Source organism: Muntiacus reevesi, chromosome 7 (genome assembly GCF_963930625.1).
Source record: "Muntiacus reevesi chromosome 7, mMunRee1.1, whole genome shotgun sequence".
In the NCBI taxonomy this organism is placed as follows: Eukaryota; Metazoa; Chordata; class Mammalia; order Artiodactyla; family Cervidae; genus Muntiacus; species Muntiacus reevesi.
Genome location: NC_089255.1, coordinates 70377474 through 70396799, shown reverse-complemented (window position 1 = coordinate 70396799; position 19326 = coordinate 70377474). Strand labels below are relative to the sequence as shown.

At 37.0% G+C, this 19326-nt stretch overlaps 1 protein-coding gene across 1 annotated transcript in view; it reads right to left on the bottom strand.

The window, feature by feature from the left end:
* Nucleotides 1-1421: 1421 nt before the first annotated feature.
* SLC38A6 (solute carrier family 38 member 6) overlaps nt 1422-19326 on the bottom strand; it is a 69052-nt gene continuing 51147 nt past the window's right edge. Inside the window, exons 9-16 of the mRNA XM_065941899.1 lie at nt 12352-12417; nt 12062-12115; nt 9978-10057; nt 9413-9513; nt 3182-3306; nt 1904-2048; nt 1705-1799; nt 1422-1518 (exon numbers count right to left, since the gene is read on the bottom strand). Coding sequence (XP_065797971.1) covers nt 1438-1518; nt 1705-1799; nt 1904-2048; nt 3182-3306; nt 9413-9513; nt 9978-10057; nt 12062-12115; nt 12352-12417 — 747 coding nt within the window. The 3' untranslated portion in view covers nt 1422-1437. The remainder of the gene's footprint in view (nt 1519-1704; nt 1800-1903; nt 2049-3181; nt 3307-9412; nt 9514-9977; nt 10058-12061; nt 12116-12351; nt 12418-19326) is intronic.

The following is a 19326-nucleotide window of genomic DNA, read 5'->3' as shown; positions in this document are numbered from 1 at the left end:
AGACATATCTGATAAAGGATTGGTATCTAAAATACATAAAGAATGCTCAAGACTCAACAGTGAAAAACAACCCAATTTTAAAAATCAGAACCTCACCAAAGAAAATACACAGATGGTAAATAAGCATATTCAACATCACCTGTCATTAGGGAAATGCAAATTAAAACAAAAATGAGATATTACAACTGCACACCCACTATTAGAATGGTGAAAATACAATATACTGACAACACCTGATGCTGGCGAGGATATGCAACACCAGGAACTCTGACACATTGCTGGCAGGACTACAAAATGCTACAGCCCACTCTGGGAGGCTGGGAGGCAGTTTCTTACAAGACTAAATATTCTACTACACCATGCAGCAACTGCTAAGAAGCAAAGTCTCTGGTATTGGTATGAACCCAAACAAGCTGAAGATCTCTGTCCACACAAAAATTTGCCTACAAATGTTTATAACAGCTGTATTCACAAATGTCAAAATTTGAAAGCAAACAAGAAGTCATTCAACAGGTGAAAGAAAAAACAAACTGTGGTGCACATGTGCTAAGTCGCTTCAGTCGTGTCCGACTCTTTGCGACCCCATGGACTGTAGCCCACCAGGCTCCTCTGTCCACGGGATTCTCCAGGCAAGGACACTGGAGTGGGTTGCCATGCCCTCCTTCAGGGGATCTTCCCCACCCAGGAATGGGTCTCTTAGTCTCCTGCATTGGCAGGCGGGTTCTTTACCACTAGCACCACTTGGGAAGCCCCAAATCGTGGTACATCCATACAATGGAATACTATCAGTGATTCTAAAAAAAAGAGCTATCAAGTTATGAAGAGACATAGAGCAAACTTAAACACATATTGCTAAGTGAAAGAAGCCAGTCTGAAAGGTTAGATACTGCAAGATTCCACCAAACAATGTTTTAGGAAAGGCTCATGGGGAAAGGCTCATGGTTTTTATGGAGACAGTAAAAAGATTTGTGGTTGCCAATGCTTGCATCAAAAGTGAGCCCTAATGTAAACCATGAACTTCAGTTAATAATAATATATCAATATTGGCTCATCAAGTATAACAAATGTACCTCACTAAAGCAAGATGTTAGTAATATGGGAAACTATGGGTGTGCTAGAATGAGGGAATATATGAGAACTCTCTGTACTTTCTGCTCAGTTATCTCTGTAAACATTAAAACTACCCTATTAATTCAAAAAAATAAACTCACAAAGATGTTCAACATATTTAAGAGCACTTTGAGTTTGTTTCTTATTTTGATTAAAACTGCTCCATCTACTTTCTCCTACCCACTCTTGTTTTGTTCTGCTTTTCTATTATGTTTGCAAAAATGTTAACCCATATAAAGAGGATTCATCCAAGGTGTCTTCCATAATCATTCCTTTTTGCATAAGGAGGTAAAATATTCTTCATAGGAAGCAGGAAAATAATTTCTTTCATTTATTAATCCAATTAAAAATAATGAGTGCTAAACTAAAATTACCAACCAAAATACCAAAGATGAGCAAAACAAATGCCTGTGGAAATAAGGAAAAAGATAAAGAAAAATTAGAAGTATTTTTTAAAACCTTCACCCTCTCCAATAATGTATATAGTTCAAAATATATTAACTTTTTTTGATGTAGGTAAAAGACTTAATTAAAAAATGACAAATTATTTCTTAAAATAAGATTCTTAAAAGAAACAAACAAAACCCAACCTACCCCCAACTTTTTCCATGAGAGAAAATCCTCTCTGCTCATTTTAAGATAAAACAGTCCTGGGAACACAAAAATCAAACACGTTGATGTACTGGAACCTTAAAGTGGGAAGAAAAAGAAAAGAATAATGCCAGATTCAGATGTGAGACTGGAAGACAATTTTACCTATTTTAGAAAACAATTTTTGAACCAGAAAACTTACCAACTATACCAAATACATTCCTAATGTCAGGAACATATATTGCCAGTAAAACAATGATAATATTGAGAGCCAGAGTGATCAAAGAATGATGAATCCATGAGAATGGAAAATTGGAAAAAAACATCATCATTAAAGCTTTCCTTGCCTGTAAAACAGAAAAAGAAACAGATTTAAGCAAAGAGGAAGTGTCAAAGCCAAACTACTTGCTTAGGGAAACCCATGTATGGCACGGTTACTATGATATTCCAAACCATTTAGATGCCAAAAATATAGCCTAAACTGTACTGTAAAGTATTTATTGCACATAAACTAAGAAATGTACTTATCTGTGTGAGCTTCATAAAAATTGTCTTGGTTTAATTCTTGAAAAAATCGTCACATGCAATTTCTTTAGGTTGCATAATTTTCAAAATTACTAACCATAACACTGAAGAAATCTCAGGGTATCATTTTCATGAAATTCAACAGATAAAAGAACAAATGGCTCAAAACATAAACAAAAGTCATGCCATGGTAAAGAAATTCCATTTATTGTTTTATGTTATACTATTGTTTCACAGCATGTAAATAAGAAAACTAGTCCATGATGTTTCCCACAGCCAAGGTGGGCAACAGGCAGTCACAGCCCAAAAACTCTCCAACCCCCACTGCACTCCTGGCACTGCAGTTCACACAGGAAGGAGGCAAAAATCGGGAAGGCTCAGGTCTTCAGGAACTCACTGTTTAGGGATTCAAGATATTTGTGTAGAAGCATTTGTACCCAAAGCTTATGTTTTTATTTTCCCAGAAATTCTTAAGATTCTTACATATCGCAGCTAATGCAGAATGAAGATCCACTCTGCCCTTTAACTATAATTCCAGAGCAAATAAAATTTGTGACTAAGATTAAACTAAATAAATTTCCAATAAACCAGAAGGAGCTTACTTTTGCTGACTTGACTTTTTCTTCTTCATACACATTCTTTTGAATACAGAATTAAAGGGGGGAAAAAAACCCCAAAACTTTAGAACAACTATAGTCTCTAAATTGGAAACAATGCTGTGGGAAAGCATAAATCTAAACTAAATCTGAAAAAGCACAAATTAGTTTAGTGGTTCACTGTTACTTTTGTGCTTTCATGGGGCCATATGCAAGTATGAGGTCTTTGATCAATTCCTTGACAAATGAATAAGATATACAAGACTAGATGTGATTCAAACATTCTAGTCTGTAAAGAATTAGTGTTGCCATATTAGGGAGCTGCAACACCGAGGAACAAAACCTTGAAGAGTACTTACTGGGAAGTGGATTAGAGGGACTGTCAAAAGCACAGAAAATAGTATGCATAACTTCACAGTCATGATGACAACATCATGTGGCAAGTATTTACTATAACCTTGCAGTAATTCTGATGCCACATTGTCTGCAAATTAAAAAAAAAATAAGGATCACATTATAAACTACTGAGATGTTAATAATAGCAATGTTATTTTCCTTTGCACAAATATATCTTAACAGATTTTGGATTCCTAGTACCAAATCCATCTCTGGCCTTTTCCCTATCCTACAAAACACAGACACATTAGTCAAACATCTTCTCGAAACTTGCTGTCTTTTCTTTTAATGAAACTAGAAATTAGCCCAGGCAGACTCTCTAAAATTATGGCAATGAATATATTTATTTATTTTTTTAATCTCAAAAAAAAAATCTCTTTAGAACTTTTCCATAATCTGAAAGTTTTAAGCAACATCTATGTTATTTTGTAAAGTGCTTTCATGTGTACTACTGAATTTGGTCCCTATGATAACAATATAAGATAGTAGCTAATGGCAACCCGCTCCACTATTCTTGCGTGGAGAATACCATGGACAGAGGAGCCTGGCAGGCTGCAGTCCATGGGGTCGCAAGAGTCGCACATGACTTGGTGACGAAACCATCAGGTTAAAAATGTTAACTGACTTGCCCAAAATGATACAAGACAAAGGGGGAGGACTGTACATCCAAATTTTTTGATGCCAAAGCCTTTCCTTAATGTCACGATGTTTTCTAGGACCTTATAGTCTCATGCATGTTATGTGCTTCATCAACATTTCATCTATAGATCTGTGTTTCATAAAAGAGAATGCAGTGCTAAGGCAATGGCTCCCTCAGGAAGCTGGTGTGGTAGTCAGCAACAGAATCCGAACAAGCAGACCATGTTTGCTCCCTGGTGTTGCTTCTACCCTTATGTCTTCCTCACCCCAAGTCAGACAAGGGCTGTGAAGAGTGAGTACTCAAGAGAACGTCGTATCACTGCCGCGTAGGGAAAGATGAGTTTCTACTTAAAATGCAGTCGTGGTTTTCGTTTTTTAATTTGAGACCAAATGCTTTGGGAAAGCACTTTGGAGAAAGTTATAAAACAAATCAAACACAACTGTTTTCAAAGACTTTAAAATTTAAAGGGTGATAAGATGAAAGACACATACATACAGTAGAAAGTGTATAAACACAGATACACACTTCAGTGGCAGAAGGTCTAAACAAAGAGCTATGCTGATTTTGAACAGGGAAAGATAACTATGGCTTTGGGATGAACGTGAAAGAAATTCAGGAAAACCTGAAGAGAGTCATCCTGAGATAGTGAGCAGCAAGATAGTAGAAGAGGGACTTGAATTCTGGGGTTGAACAGACCAAGATCCAAAATCTACTACATAGGAGCAATTTAACTTTGAGTCTCTCGGTATTTATATCTGTAAAATGGGGACAATAATATGTTGACCTATGGGTTTACTGAGAGCATGACATTAATTAACCTATGTGTGCTCACACTCAAAGATGTTGAGGGAGCTCTGGAAGCAAGAACCAGCACAAGCAGAAGCCACCAAGCAACAAAGGGAATTTGCATCTGAGAAAATGAGCAGTCCAGGAGCACTAGAGAGGCTGAAAGACTGCACTATAGAGCCAACAGCAATGGATGATAAGGCTGGAAATGCATGAACGACCCAACAACAGAGCTATCTGTAGGGTCAGGACTCAATCTGGTAGGCCACAGAGATGCAATGGCTTCTGAAGACTTATGATTTAAACTAAGTAGGAAGACAGACTGGAAGAAAAAGAGATCCAAAATAGGACTAACAGAAGGCTACTGTCATAATCACTGAGAAGTAAGGAGAATCTGAACTAGATTAGTAACAATGGAAATGGGATAGAAACCAGTTGTGGAAAGAATCAAAGACATACTTGACATAATGTGGGACTAATGAACCAGGCAAGAAATTAAGAAGAGCCAGGAAAACTGAATTCCAGTCCCAAATATGAGAGATACTTGCGTCTCTTTGGAGAAACATGGCAAACTATTTTGTTTTCACTTTCTGAATCATAGAAACGAGTTATTAACACTTATTGCTTAACAACTTTGCAGACTTTTAAAATGGTCTGGTTATTACACAACATTTGGGTATTGGCCTGCTCACCAGAGGAACATTTTATTACTCACCTTATAATGCTTCAACATCTGTAATCAGAACCAATATCATTAATCTAGGTACATACTTATTGGTCCCTTTAACCTGACAAAATTTAGATATTAACTGAGCCTTGAGAACACTGAATAAAAGGACCCCAAGCAGCTCCAGAAGTCTGAGGAACTAGATTTATTACAAATTCAAAATACCTGTCACATATCTACTTTCCCGAGATAAAAGGCTTTTCCCTGAACCAGTCAGTTCTGTGTTCTTAGCTGAGCCTTAACATGTGTAAGGGATAGAGGACAGCACACTTCTCCGGATTCAGACAAATCTCTACAAATCTCAGGAAGGACCTAACAGTGATTTCTGCAAGATATATATTCTACTGAAGCCAGGTGGCTGTCCTGTTTAATATACACTGTCAAACAGGGGATGAAGTTTATAAAGATTACTGCAGAATAACTGAAAGACCACTGGACTAATATTCAGGAGACACAGGACACATGCCACTATTGTTGGACAGGTCACTCCACCCAGGCCTTAATTTGTGACAAACCCTTCTGATAAGGGCTCAGGTTCTATCAGCAATTTCTTTCTCAAAGACTGAGAGCTACTGCTATTCCAACAGAAAAATACTGTAAAAGATCTTCAGTGCCAAAAAGAAAACACAGTGAACAGCAAACCAATTCCTGAATCTTCTTCTGTCTTTGGAGAAAGAATTACTTTTATATCACTCTTTCTTTCCTTCTATCTATCACCTACCTACCAACCTACCATGTGATTTTTCTTAGATGTACAGTTCTAAAATGTGGATATTCTGAAGAATTTCCATCAGTGGAGAAGGGTTAAGTCAGAGACAACAACTTTTACTTGATAACCAAGAAAATCCCTGTGTAGGAAACATTTCATGTACATGATGAAAATATACAGTCTCTGTGTTCGAGCGAAGACAGATAGTAGGTAGGCAGGTAGGTAGAGATATACCTGGAACTTAAGTGAGCCAGGTTTTTCCAAAAGTTCACTCTGAGAATGATGGGAAAATGGATTCTATGGCATAATTCCTGAGGAGGTAGCACAGAAATACAGGCATTGATTCTGGAGAGAGTCAGAACTGGATTCAAATCCCAACTCATTGCTTGTTAACTGCAGGTACTAGCCAAGGTGCCCAACCTATCTGAACCCGTATCTTGCAGAGTTATAAGGTATGAGTTAGGCAATATATGTAAAACTCCTGGCTCTTACATAATAAATGTTACTTACTTCAACAGATGTATTAAAATCCATCCTTTCTCCACTTCCCCTTCAATCTAAGCTTTCATACAATTTAACACAGCTCTTAACATCTCCAGTAATTTTTACATAACTACTTTTTGCCTATCCTGGAAATTGGTAGGCATTTGAGGTTTCCTCCAGATAGTTCTGCTTATCCATAGAGAATAAGAGGAGGCACATTTTTTGGACCTTTTCTCAATTTTGAAAATCCCTAACTAGAACATTCAGAAAACTAAGATCATGGCATCCAGTCCCATCACTTCATGGCAAATAGATGTGGAAACAGTGGCTGACTTTATTTTGAGGGGTTCTAAAATCACTGCAGATGGTGATTGCAGTCATGAAATTAAAAGACGCTTACTCCTTGGAAGGAAAGTCATGACTAACTTAGACAACGTATTAAAAAGCAGAGACATTACTTTGTCCACAAAGGTCCATCTAGTCTTCAGTGGTCAGGTATGGATATGAGAGTTGGACTATAAAGAAAGCTGAGTGCCGAAGAATTGGTGCTTTTGAACTGTGGTGTTGGAGAAGACTCTTGAAAGTCCCTTGGACTGCAAGGAGATCCAACCAGTCCCTCCTAAAGGAGATCAGTCCTGGGTGTTCATTGGAAGGACTGATGTTGAAGCTGAAACTCCAATATTTTGGCCACCTGATGTGAAGAGTTGACTAATCAGGAAAAGACCCTGATGTTGGGAGGGATTGGGGGCAGGAGGAGAAGGGGACAACAAAGGACGAGATGGTTGGATGGCATCACCGACTCGATGGACATGGGTTTGGGTAGACTCTGGCAGTTGGTGATGGACAGGGAGCCTGGTGTGGCTGTGTGGTTCATGGGGTTGCAAAGAGTCAGACACAACTGAGCGACTGAACTGAACTGAACTAGAACAGGATTTGTGCCAGGTGACAATTTCAATTTATAAAAACATACATCCATTCTACAAAGTCTTTGCTGAATTCCCAACAAAGATCCTGCAGGAGTATCTCATTGCTACAGAAAGGTCTTACTGTGCTCTTACTATACAAAAACAAACCTAACAACCAAAAATAGTTCATGTATTTAAAAAATGCTGTTTCCCTAAAAATGATCAAAAAACATTTAACAATTTGCCTTAGCTTTCCCTGTAGTGTATCCATGCTCATGTTGGAAGTAGGAAGTACGCTCTTCCTGACGGTGTGCAGAGCTCTACCACTCTTAGCCGACACAGTACTAAAGTGCAAGAGCAGATTTCGATTCATCAGCTGCTTTTGTTACTGTTGAAATGATGTAGAGTTAGCCAGAAAAGGACTATAGAGAGCAATTTTAACTTTCTCACACACTGAAAACTCCAAGATGATACACTAATAATAATAATATACAGAAGTTATCATATTTAAATTAGACTTTATTTTTTTTATTTATTTATTTTTTTTGATACTGAAAATTGATAAATGTCTTTTTTGTTGTTGTTGTTGTTAATTTTTTTTTTTATTTTTCAGTGGGTTTTAATTAGACTTTATTAATGAGAGTAAGGAGAGAAGTATAGTGCTGAAAAAAAGAGCACTTGAAATTATGAAATAATTGCAATAATGATGAAAACAATACTCATAATACAGCACCAGCAGGAGCTCTCCTGTGTAGAAGACTGCTGTATCCCAGATACTGTAATAGGCATTTTACATACAACTCATTTCCTCTTCAATACAACTCTATACAATTATCCCTGTGTTACAGATGATGAGATGAAGATAGTGTAAGATGAAGTACCCTGTTCAAAGTCACATAGCTAGTTAGAGCAAAGTGGTTTTTTGAACCATATTTGTTGGGCTTCAAAATCCAGATGCTTTCCACTGGGCGTAGGAAAGGTGGCTAATGCAAGTAAATGTTCAAAAACTTGTCAGAGCTGGAAAATATCTGAGAGGTAGGCAAAACCATTACAACACACTGTGAATGTCTAAAACCTGAAACACACATACACAAGGCCACTCACCATGAAATCAGTGTCAAAACAGCTAAATGTCACAATAATAATAGTAGCCATCTATCTAGAGTGTTGTTATAAGAGCATTCATAAACTGAAAAGTGCATTCAAGAATTTGACAAATTGAGTGTAATTTGTTATGTGTTTGTTTACTAATTAAACAAGTGTATTTGCCAATCAAACAAGAGAGTTTACAAGTTTTTCTCTTGTTTGAGACTTTTAAGTTTTTCTTGAGGTTCTTATCAGAAGAGAGAAAAACACACTACGCATGTAACTTTTCAAAAATAAAAGAAAATTTCAGTTTTATGAGTTTAGAAGAATCTTTTAAGAATTTAGGGAGAAAGGTCATGGCAAAGCACAGAATGCACACCACAGAACTATGTGAATTAAGTCTGAAGGCAGAGGTCTCTGACACAAGTGTACAACTACAGTCCAGTATGAAACTCTTTCCTTCCTTGATTTGTTCTTTTGCCATTAAAATGACTGATTCTCTCAATCTCCCAAACTGCTGAACTAGAGTCTAATATATTGAAATCTCAATTAAAAAAAATAAAATCATTATTGTACTTTTTTTTTCCCTCATAGAAAGACTTCAATGTTTCTCAGCCCAATATTTTATTTTTAGGTGTTTAAGGAAATTTTCATATGAAGTTATCAATCTTGAACTTGATCCACTCTTTTAAAAGAAAGAAAATTAAGACCTGTAGAGCTACCACAGTAGTGCACTGAATTCTGGCAGCCTGAACAAATTAACTTGTTAATGAAAGGCAGAAACAAAGTCCATATTCAGGTGTGAGATCTACTACAGAACAACTTATATTGTCATCTATAATGAAATAATATACTTACCATAAAAAGTGAGGTACCCAAAGAGTGCAGATACAAAATAAATGAGAAAACTTAAAGCAATTGCTGTATTGGCTACATTCTGCATTCTTTTCTTAGAAGGGCTAAAAGACAAAAATGGCAAAATCAGAATCAGAGAGAGATGTGAGTGTGATCCCTAGATTGGGAAGACCCCCTGGAGGAGGGCATGCAACCCACTTGAGTATTCTTGACTAGAGAATCCCATGGACAGAGAAGCCTGGCAGGCTATAGTCAGTCCATAGGGTCACAAAGAGTTGGACACAACTGAAGCGACTAGACACCATCTGAATTAATCTAAATAAATAGATATAAGGATTCCTTAATCACTCAAGCCCTGGTTCATTAATAACTACACAACAGAATTCCTGATTTTAAACTACTGTGCAAAGGATTATGCTTCCAAGAAATATTCTCAACTTAGAACACACACCTAGAATCAAGTGATAGGAGAGAATGATTCATGGAGGTAAATATCATTCAGTCTGAAAGTCCTAGAACTCAAAAGAAATACTGAATACATTTGATATATTCCAGGATGCTATAGTACCTTTGAAGTTCACAGTATATGGGCAGTATTGAGGTGTGGCATAGAAATGAAAAAGCCATGGTTGGTATGGCATAAGCACTCTGAAAAAAACAAAATTTAAGATGAAATTACTAAATTGTACTCTGTTGAAACTATTATTTCATTTGACAATAAACTCAGTTTTTTAAAAAAATAAATTTAGCTAAATTTATTTAATTTTTCATGAATCATCTGTTTATAATAAACATGTTGTTGCTGTTGTTATTGTTAAATGAGACACACAATTATGGTCGCCAGCAAGTATCTACTTGATAGGTGGATCATCTGTACTAGCTGAAATATTTCTTGGCTGCTTCTATACCATGATGTTTTTACTACAATCATTACTGCTTCTATATTATTTTGGTAAAATAAAAATAATTTAGGTAAGATAAATAACATTTAGGTAAAATCAGATATAATAACATTTTAGAAATGATCTTATAATTCTTAGTCTTTCCTAATGTAAGTATTAGGAATCTTAAATATATCTTACTACCCTAAGCAGCACTAATACTTACTGCTTTTGAACCAGCTTTCACCAAGTCAACATAAGTACCCACTTATTCTAAGAGAATACTGAATGTACTAATACATTTTAGCATCTTTAGGGTCTCTTTCAATGGGATTGAACATGATTTATTCTAGACCAACAAATTCTTGGTGATCCACTGGAATATATGATCACAAGTTGTTGCTGTTTTTTAATTTAGAATAATTAAGAACCAGAGAAAGTTACAAAGCAAACAAATGTTACCTTCTAAATGAAAATACTGTCTTTACAAGTGGATGGTAATGATTTACTTTCTCTTTTCTACTCCAAAAAATTTCTCCTTAACTAATTTAAGGCTCTTTAGCACAAGAAGTTCCAAATGACTGAAGACCTATCTTCAGACACAAGACCTCCTCCTAAAGTATCTGAAGAGAGCTGGGAGGAAGGAAAGCTGGAATATTTCCCAAGGCTAAATTAAGGGAATGAGTGTTCAATTCATAAACTTTCTTTCATATATTTTTCAGTTTCCTGACTTGTTAATTACCCTACCTAAATCTTTAAGGCACATGGAAGCCATTACTATGCAAAAGATGTGGTAACTTCCCTTGTGGGGCCAGACAGACATTTCTCATTTTAAAACTAGGGAATAAGGGAGTTCCCTGATGGCCTAGTGGTTAGAATTCTGGGCTTTTACTGCTGTAGCCTGGGTTCAATCCACGGTCAGGGAACTGAGATCCCGCAACCACGAAGCACAGCCCGCACCACCACCCCCCCAGAAAAAAACAAAAAACCTGGGGAATAAAAAGGAGAATTTTGCATGGAGGAGTTATCACACTAAAATGCTATACTAATAGAGTTGTACATGAGTGGAGGGTATTCTAGCATCTGGGACCTCCACTTTAGAGAATCAAAAACTATACATGAAGAAGACTACAGCAACAAGGAAGACACGGAGCTCTTCCAGAATGGTTAAAGAGATCACTCAGATCACAGTTTTTGGTCCCCTCTGTTTATGCTCAGGGGCTCTTGCAGGCATTTCTAGTATCTTTGGACTCTTGGAGAAGGCAAGGGGACTTGGTCTTTCAGCTTCTGCTATAGGCATCTTAAATTTCAACTTTGGAATGTCAGCCAGAAGACATATTGTCAGCGCTCAATTGCTGGTCCAACCATGAGGCTGTTTAGCCACAGACCAAGGTTCTACTCACAGGGGAGGAGTTTTTGGTATAATTGGCTATTTAGCTTTACAAGTCCAGAGGGCAACAGGAAGTCTGTATCCACAGAGGACCTTATTGGCCAGACCAGACATTCGGTAAATCTGTTCTTTTAGGCAGTGGCCCATTTAAAACAGACTCCATTTAAAGGCATGCCAAAAAAAAAAAAAAAGGTGGCTGTTTCATAATGGGCCACCCTGTGTTAAATAATATTATTCTTCTGGTAAGCAACCCTATACTTAGCACTTTCATGAAAATTAATTAGTTACAGGTACAAAGACCTAAGAGACCCTGTTACACAAATCTCTTAAAACTTGAAATGTGAAAAATCAACCGAAAGTATCTGTTAATAACTTACACACCTCTTTGGAGAAATGAAAGAGCTTTGGTTTACAATCATCTGTAGCATTTGAAATCTGTTTAAGAGGATTGAGGGGAAAGAGAGAAACCAACAGTCATTAAAAGTTAGAACACTTCAGAAAAAAAAAAAGAGAGATGAATTTACTATTACTGGGCTTTCAAATAAAAATATTTCAAAACAAAGTTCCAAAATGCAATATAGCCATACTTTTTTTATTAATCAGGAAAAAACCATTATTAGTCAAAAAATTTTAGCTTAAAATAAAACAAAAAGCGAGAAACAAACTATTACCTGGAAATACTGTTCTACATAATTTAATGTCAGAGGACAAGGGATGGACCATTTTTTAATTATTACCTGTAAAAATAAGTAGAATCAGATTATTTCTTACAAATCTCATGACAAGAAATTGATTTCAAATAGGTCAGCATTTTTTCAATTAATCTAACACTATAACAAATAATATGCAAACAGAAGATATTTTATTTATGGGACTTTCCCTGGTTAGAATGGGGTCATCATTTGACATGTGCCCTATAGTGGGGACGGTGGGGGTGCTGTGTATCTATTTAGTGGAGATCTCCCCCACTGAACACTGAGAATACTCTCATGTCAGCTTTCAAAACTCCAATAGTAACAAGGCATTAAAAGAAATGAAACTCAGAATGGGAACATGATGCTCCCCTATACGGCTATTTGTGGACCTGGCATCAGTGGCAGATAGAGAAATATTAATAGCAATTTTAGAAATGACCACAGACAGATGCAAAGGGGGAGGGATGGCTGATGTATGAGCACTGTTTTTCCTTGTTGTTCTCAGACTTACATTATTTTGTTGCATGTGGATGAATCTGGCAAAGATAAGAGCACAAAGCTAAGGAACTAGCGATGATAAAATGAATTTTTTAAAAAATTAAAAGAAATCCAGAAGAATGCTACTTCCCAGAAACAATCAGTGAAAATGGTTAGGATTTTACTCTTAACTGTGGGCATCCTGTTCCTAGACCTACAGTTGAGTTGTGCCAGCATCACCATTGTTGTAGTTGTTTCAGGGCACATAATTATTCTGTAAATACTTGCTCTGGGCTGAAACCCAGCAAACAAAAGGGCAAGGGGAAATAAAGGAAGCATCTGTCCTTTGTAAGAGGCAAGTAAGTGAACACTATCCCTACTTGGTGTCTATCTAGTTTTGGATTTTAACTAATTCAGTCAAAATTGTATATAGTGATAAACTGAAAAAAATATACTTTCAGGATTAAGTTAATGAGTGAACAGAAAAATTACTCATATTTAAAACTCACCAAGGGAAAAAAAAAGAACTATAATGATAAATTGAGCAGGTTGCTTTGACATTTCTAGGTAAGCTTTTAATATGAAATAAAACTAAATAGACTATTAGGAGGAAAAAAAATCAAAAGCAATAATTTCACCATTTTTTTCTGATGTGTTTCCCCAAAACGGGTGAGGATGGGGTGGGGTAGAAGGTTGTTGCTAGTCTCTCTCTTCAGCCCTGCTCCATACTCAGCATCTCACATTTCCTCCTCACTACTAGTGGAGGCAGTAGAAACAACCATTTACTGATCATGTACCAGATACATTTATAAAGGTCAGTACGTGAGCCACCTCATTTTATCAGCTGTTGTCACCAGACTTGCAAATCCAAATACTTCAAAACAATGCTCCAAAATGCAATGTTATGATTATTTTTTGTTAATAAGAAAATATCGCTTCTCAGTCTTCTGGCCAAGAACAAGTGTAGAAAATATCATTAGCAGCCTGAATTTATATTAACATAAAATTCAGTAACTAGAGCTTATTTCCCTGCAGAGACCCACCTCAAGCCCAAGCCTGCAGGAGACAGAACTGATGTCCTAGAAAGCAGAAGTACAGGACAGGCATGAAGATACCCCATAACAAAGGGTAACAGGAGGTCCTTGCTCAGGCTGAAGCAGAACACAGTAAGAAGATCAACCCAGGGGTTAGAAAGAAAGACAAAGAGAAAAAAGATTAAGCATCAAAAACACTTGTTCACTTGCACAGAAGGCCTTTTCTTCTTCTCTCCGCTCCAAGTCCTTCCCATCTTTCAAGGCTCAGTTCAAATTTTAATTCCCTCCACATCCTTCTTTATTCTAGCTGTTGGTGATCATTGTCTCTTCTCAACTCTTTTTTTTTTTCTTCTCAACTCTTATAATTCCTATTCTGAAGCAGATATATCAACATTTAACTATGTATTAACTATGTGAGTCTCTATTTTTTTCTAATAAATTTACCTTATTTCCCCAACTAGATGGACAGATCCTTATGAGTAGTATCCTAGTTAAACTACCACAACTCTGATGACTAACATAGTGCATGGAAGACAGAAGCCAAATCTAACCAAAATGCAATCAGATGGCTCTCTATTTTCACTATTAATTTATTAAAATGTTAGTTCTAATATTAGTATTAGAATACTAATCTGTTATTATTCTGTCTCAAGACAGAACTTTTAGAAACAATGTAAATTTGTGTTCAAAACAAAGCAAAAAAGATGCCATCATGCTGAGCCACTGTTATAACAAACTTTATTTTTAAAATTTTAGATATTTCAGTTGGAGCAAAAATTTATGTCAAAAATTTTTAAGCAAAGTAAATATCTGGGCTTCCCTGGTGGCTCAGACATTAAAGCATCTGCCTGAAATGCAGGAGATCTGGGTTTGATCCTTCGGTTGGGAAGATGAATGGCTACTCATTCCAGCATTCTTGCCTGGAGAATTTCATGGATAGAGGAGTCAGGCGGGCTACAGTCCCCAGGGTGGTAAAGAGTTGTACACCACTGAGTGACTAAACTTTCACTTTTTTTTCAAGGATGTGGGACAATAGATGAGAGTGTAGGTTTTGATTTGCATTGTTGGAGAGCATAATTTAAGCAAATAATAGTTTTATGGGCCAATTTTTAAAAATTTAATAATAAATGCTACACAGATTTATAAACACATATTGATACTTTCTTGGGCTCCAAAATCACTGCAGATGGTAACTGCAGCCATGAAATTAAAAGATGCTTGCTCCTTGGAAGACAAGCTATGATGAACCTAGGCAGCATATTAAAAAGCAAAGACATTACTGACAAAGGTCAATATAGTCAAAGGTATGGTTTTCCCAGCAGTCACGTATGGATGTGAGAGTTGGACCATAAAGAAAGCTGAGGGCTGAAGAATTGATGCTTTTGAACTGTGGTGTTGGCAAAGACTCTTGAGAGTTCCTTGGACAGCAAGAAGATCAAACCAGTCAATCCTAAAAGAAATCAGTCCTGAATATTCATTGGAAGGATTGATGCTGAAGCTCCAATACTTTGGCCCCCAATGCAAAGAAATGACTCATTGGAAAAGACCCTGAAGCTGGGAAAGATTGAAGGCAGGAGGAGAAGGGGATGACAGAGGATGAGATGGTTGGAAGGCATCACCGACTCAACAGACATGAGTTTGAGCAAGCTCTGGGAGTTGGTGATGGACAGGGAAGCCTGGCGTGCTGCAGTCCATGGGGTCGCAAAGAGTCGGACATGACTGAGTGACTAATTTGAACTGATTGATAAAAATGGGGCTTCCCTGGTAACTCAGGTGGTAAAGAATCTGCCTGCAATACAGGAAACCCTGGTTCGATTTCTGGGTCGGGAAGATCCCCTGGAGAAGGGATAGGCTACCCACTCCAGTATTTTTGGGCTTCCCTGGTGGCTCAGATGGTAAAGAACTTGCCTGAAAAGCAGGAAACCTGGGTTTGATCCCTGGGTTGGGAAGATTCCCTGGAGAAAGGCATGGCAACCCACTCCAGTATTCTTGCCTGGAGAATGCCCATGAGCAGAAAAGCCTAGCAGGCTTCTCTGGGGTTGCAAACAGTCAGATATGACTGAGCAACTAAGCCCAGCATAGTTGGGCTTAAAATAAATTAAATAATTTAAATAAGCAATGGAAAAAATAATAATCCTAATATTATTAGGATTAATAATATTGTCATTTAATATTAATATTATTATATAATAACATTTAATATTAATAATATTAAAATAATAATAAAAATTGGAGTCCTTCAAAAAAATTGGGGTTAATATATATATGTTTCCTTTCCTTAACCACTATGTATTTTAAAACTAACACTTAAAAGAGTCTATAATAAAGTCAAGCATACGTCACTTGATTGTGCTTTAGTTTACTGAACTTCACAGATACTGTGTTTCTTTATGGATTGAAGGCTCGTGGCAACCCTGTGTCAAGCAAGGCTATTGGCACCATTTTTCCAAGAGCACTTGCTCACATCATGTCTGTGTCACATTTTGATAATTCTCACAATATTTCAAACTTTTTCATTACAATCATATTTGTGATAGTGATACGTGATCTGTGCACAGTGATCTTTGATGTAACTACTGTAATTGTTTGGGGGTTCCATGAACTATGCCCATGTAAGATGGCAAACAATCCATAATGTTGTGTATGTTCTGACTGCTCCATTGACTGGCAGTTCCCATCTCTCTCCCTCTCCTTGGGTCTCCCTATTCTCTGAGACACAAAAATATTGAAATTAGGCCAAGTTATAAGCCTACAATGGCCTCTATTTAAGTGAAAGGAAGGGTTGCACATCCCTCACTTTAAATCAAAAGTTAGAAATGATTACGCACAATGAGGAAGGCATGTGCAGAACTGAGATAGGTTGAAAGCACTCTTATACCAAACTGTTAGCCAAGTAGTGGATGCAAAGAAAAAGTTTCTGAAGGAAATGAAAAGTGTTACTCCAGTGACTACACGAATGATTAAAAAAAAAAGTGAAACAGTCTTATTGCTGATCTGGAGAAAGTTTTAATGATCTGGATAGAGATCAAAACAGCCACATTTCCTTAAGTCAAAGCCAAGTCCAGAGCAAGGGCCCCAACTCTCTTCAGTTCTATGAAGGGAGAGAAGTAAGGAAGCTGCAGAAGAAAAGTCTGAAGAAAGTAGAGGCTGGTTCATGAAGTTTAAGGAAAGAAGCCATCTCCATGATACAGAAGTGCAAAGTGAAGCAACAAGTGTGATGTAGAAGCTACAGCAAGTTATCTAGAAGTTCTAGCTAAGATCACTAATGAAGGTGGTTACACTAAACAATAGATTTTCAGTGTAGACCAAAGAGCCTTCTATTGGAAGAAGATGCGATCTAGGACTTTCATAGTTGGAGAGAAGTCAATGCTTGGTTTCAAAGCTTCAAAGGACAGGCTGACTTTCTTGTTAGGGGTTAATGCAGCTGGTGATTTTAAGTTGAATAGCACAATGCTATTTTACCATTTCACAAAACCTAGGGCCCTTAAGAATTATGCTAAATCTATACTCTGCCTGTGTTCTATAGATGGAACAACAAAGCCTGGATGACAATACATCTGTTTATTATTTTAATCCCATTGTTGAGACCTATTGCTCAGAAAAAAAGACCCCTTTCAAAATATTACTGCTCATTGACAATGAACCTGGTCACCCAAGGACTCTGATGGAGATGTGCAACAAGATTCATGTTGTTTTCATGCCAGCTAACATAACATCCATTTTGCAGTCCATAACTTCAGGAGTAATATTGACTTTCAAGTCTCATTCTTTAAGAAACAATTTCATGAGGCTGTAGGTGCCAGAGATGTGATTCCTCTGATGGATCTGGGCAAAGTAAATTGAAGCTCTTCTGGAAAGGATTCACCATTCTAGATGAAATCAAAATATCTGTGATTCACAGGAAGAGGTCAAAATATCAACATTAACAGAAGTTTGGAAGAAGCTGATTCCAGCCTTCATGGATGACTCTGATTTCAGCAGAGGAAGTCCTACAGACATGGTGGAAAGAGCAAAAGAACTAGAATTAGAAGTGGAGCCTGAAGATGTGACTGAATTGCTGTAATCTCACAACACAACTGAATGGATTCAGAGTGCTTTTTATGGATGAGAAAAGAAAGTGGTTTCTTGAGATGGAATCTACTGGTGAAGATGCCATGAAGACTGCTGAAATAAATACAAAGGATTTAGAATATTACATAAACTTAATTGAAAAAGCTATGGCAGAATTTGAAAGGACTGACTACGATTTTGAAAGAAGTTCTACTGTGGGTAAAATGCTATCAAACAGAAAAATCATTGCATGCTACAGAGAAATCATTTATGAAAACAAAAGTCAATGTATGCACCAAACTTCACTGTTATCTTAAGTAATTGCCACAGCTTCTCCAACCTTCAGCAATCACCACCCTGATCAAGGGAAGACTTTTCACTAGCTAAAACAGATTACAACTTGCTGAAGACAGGTGACAGCACTTTTTAGTAATATTTTTTTCTTTTCCATTAGGTTATTGCAAGATATTGAATATAGTTCCCTGTGCTATACAGTAGGTCCTTGTCATTTATCCATTTTATATACAGCAGTGTGTATATGCTGATCCCAAATTCATAATTTATCCCCACCTTCTCTCCCTTTTGGTAATCCTAAATTTGATTTCTGTATCTGTGAGTCTGTTTCTATTTTGTAAATAAGTTCATGTGTATCATTTTTTTAGATAATTACATGTAAGTGATAGCATACGATCCTTGTCTTTTTCTTTCTGACTTACTTCACTTAGTGTGATAATCTCTAGATTCATCCACGTTGGGGCAAATGGCATTATTTCATTCCTTTTTAAGGCTGAGTGCTTAAAACATCTACTTCTGCTTTATTGACTATGCCAAAGTCTTTGACTGTGTGGATCACAACAAACTGTGGGAAATTCTGAAAGAGATGGGAATACCGCACCACCCTCCCTGTCTCCTGAGAAATCTGTACGTTAGGCCAAGGAGCAACAGTTAGAACTGGACATAGAACAACAGACTGGTTCCAAATCGGGAAAGGAGTACATCAAGGCTGTAAACTGTCACATGTCTGCATATAAATTTAACTTACATGCAGAGTATAATATGAGAAGTGCTAGACTGGATGAAGCACAAGCTGGAATCAAGATTGCTGGGAGAAATATCAATAACCTCAGATACGCAGATGACACCACCTTTATGGCAGAAAGGAAAGAAGAACTAAAAAGCCTCTTGATGAAAGTGAAAGAGGAGAGTGAAGAAGTTGGCTTAAAACTCAACAGTCAGAAAACTAAGCATCTGGTCCCATCACTTCATGGCAAATAGATGGGGAAACAAAGGAAACAGTGACAGACTTTATTTTCTTGGGCCCCAAAATCACTGCAGATGGTGACTGCAGCCATGAAATTAAAAGATGCTTGCTCCTTGGAAGAAAAGCTAT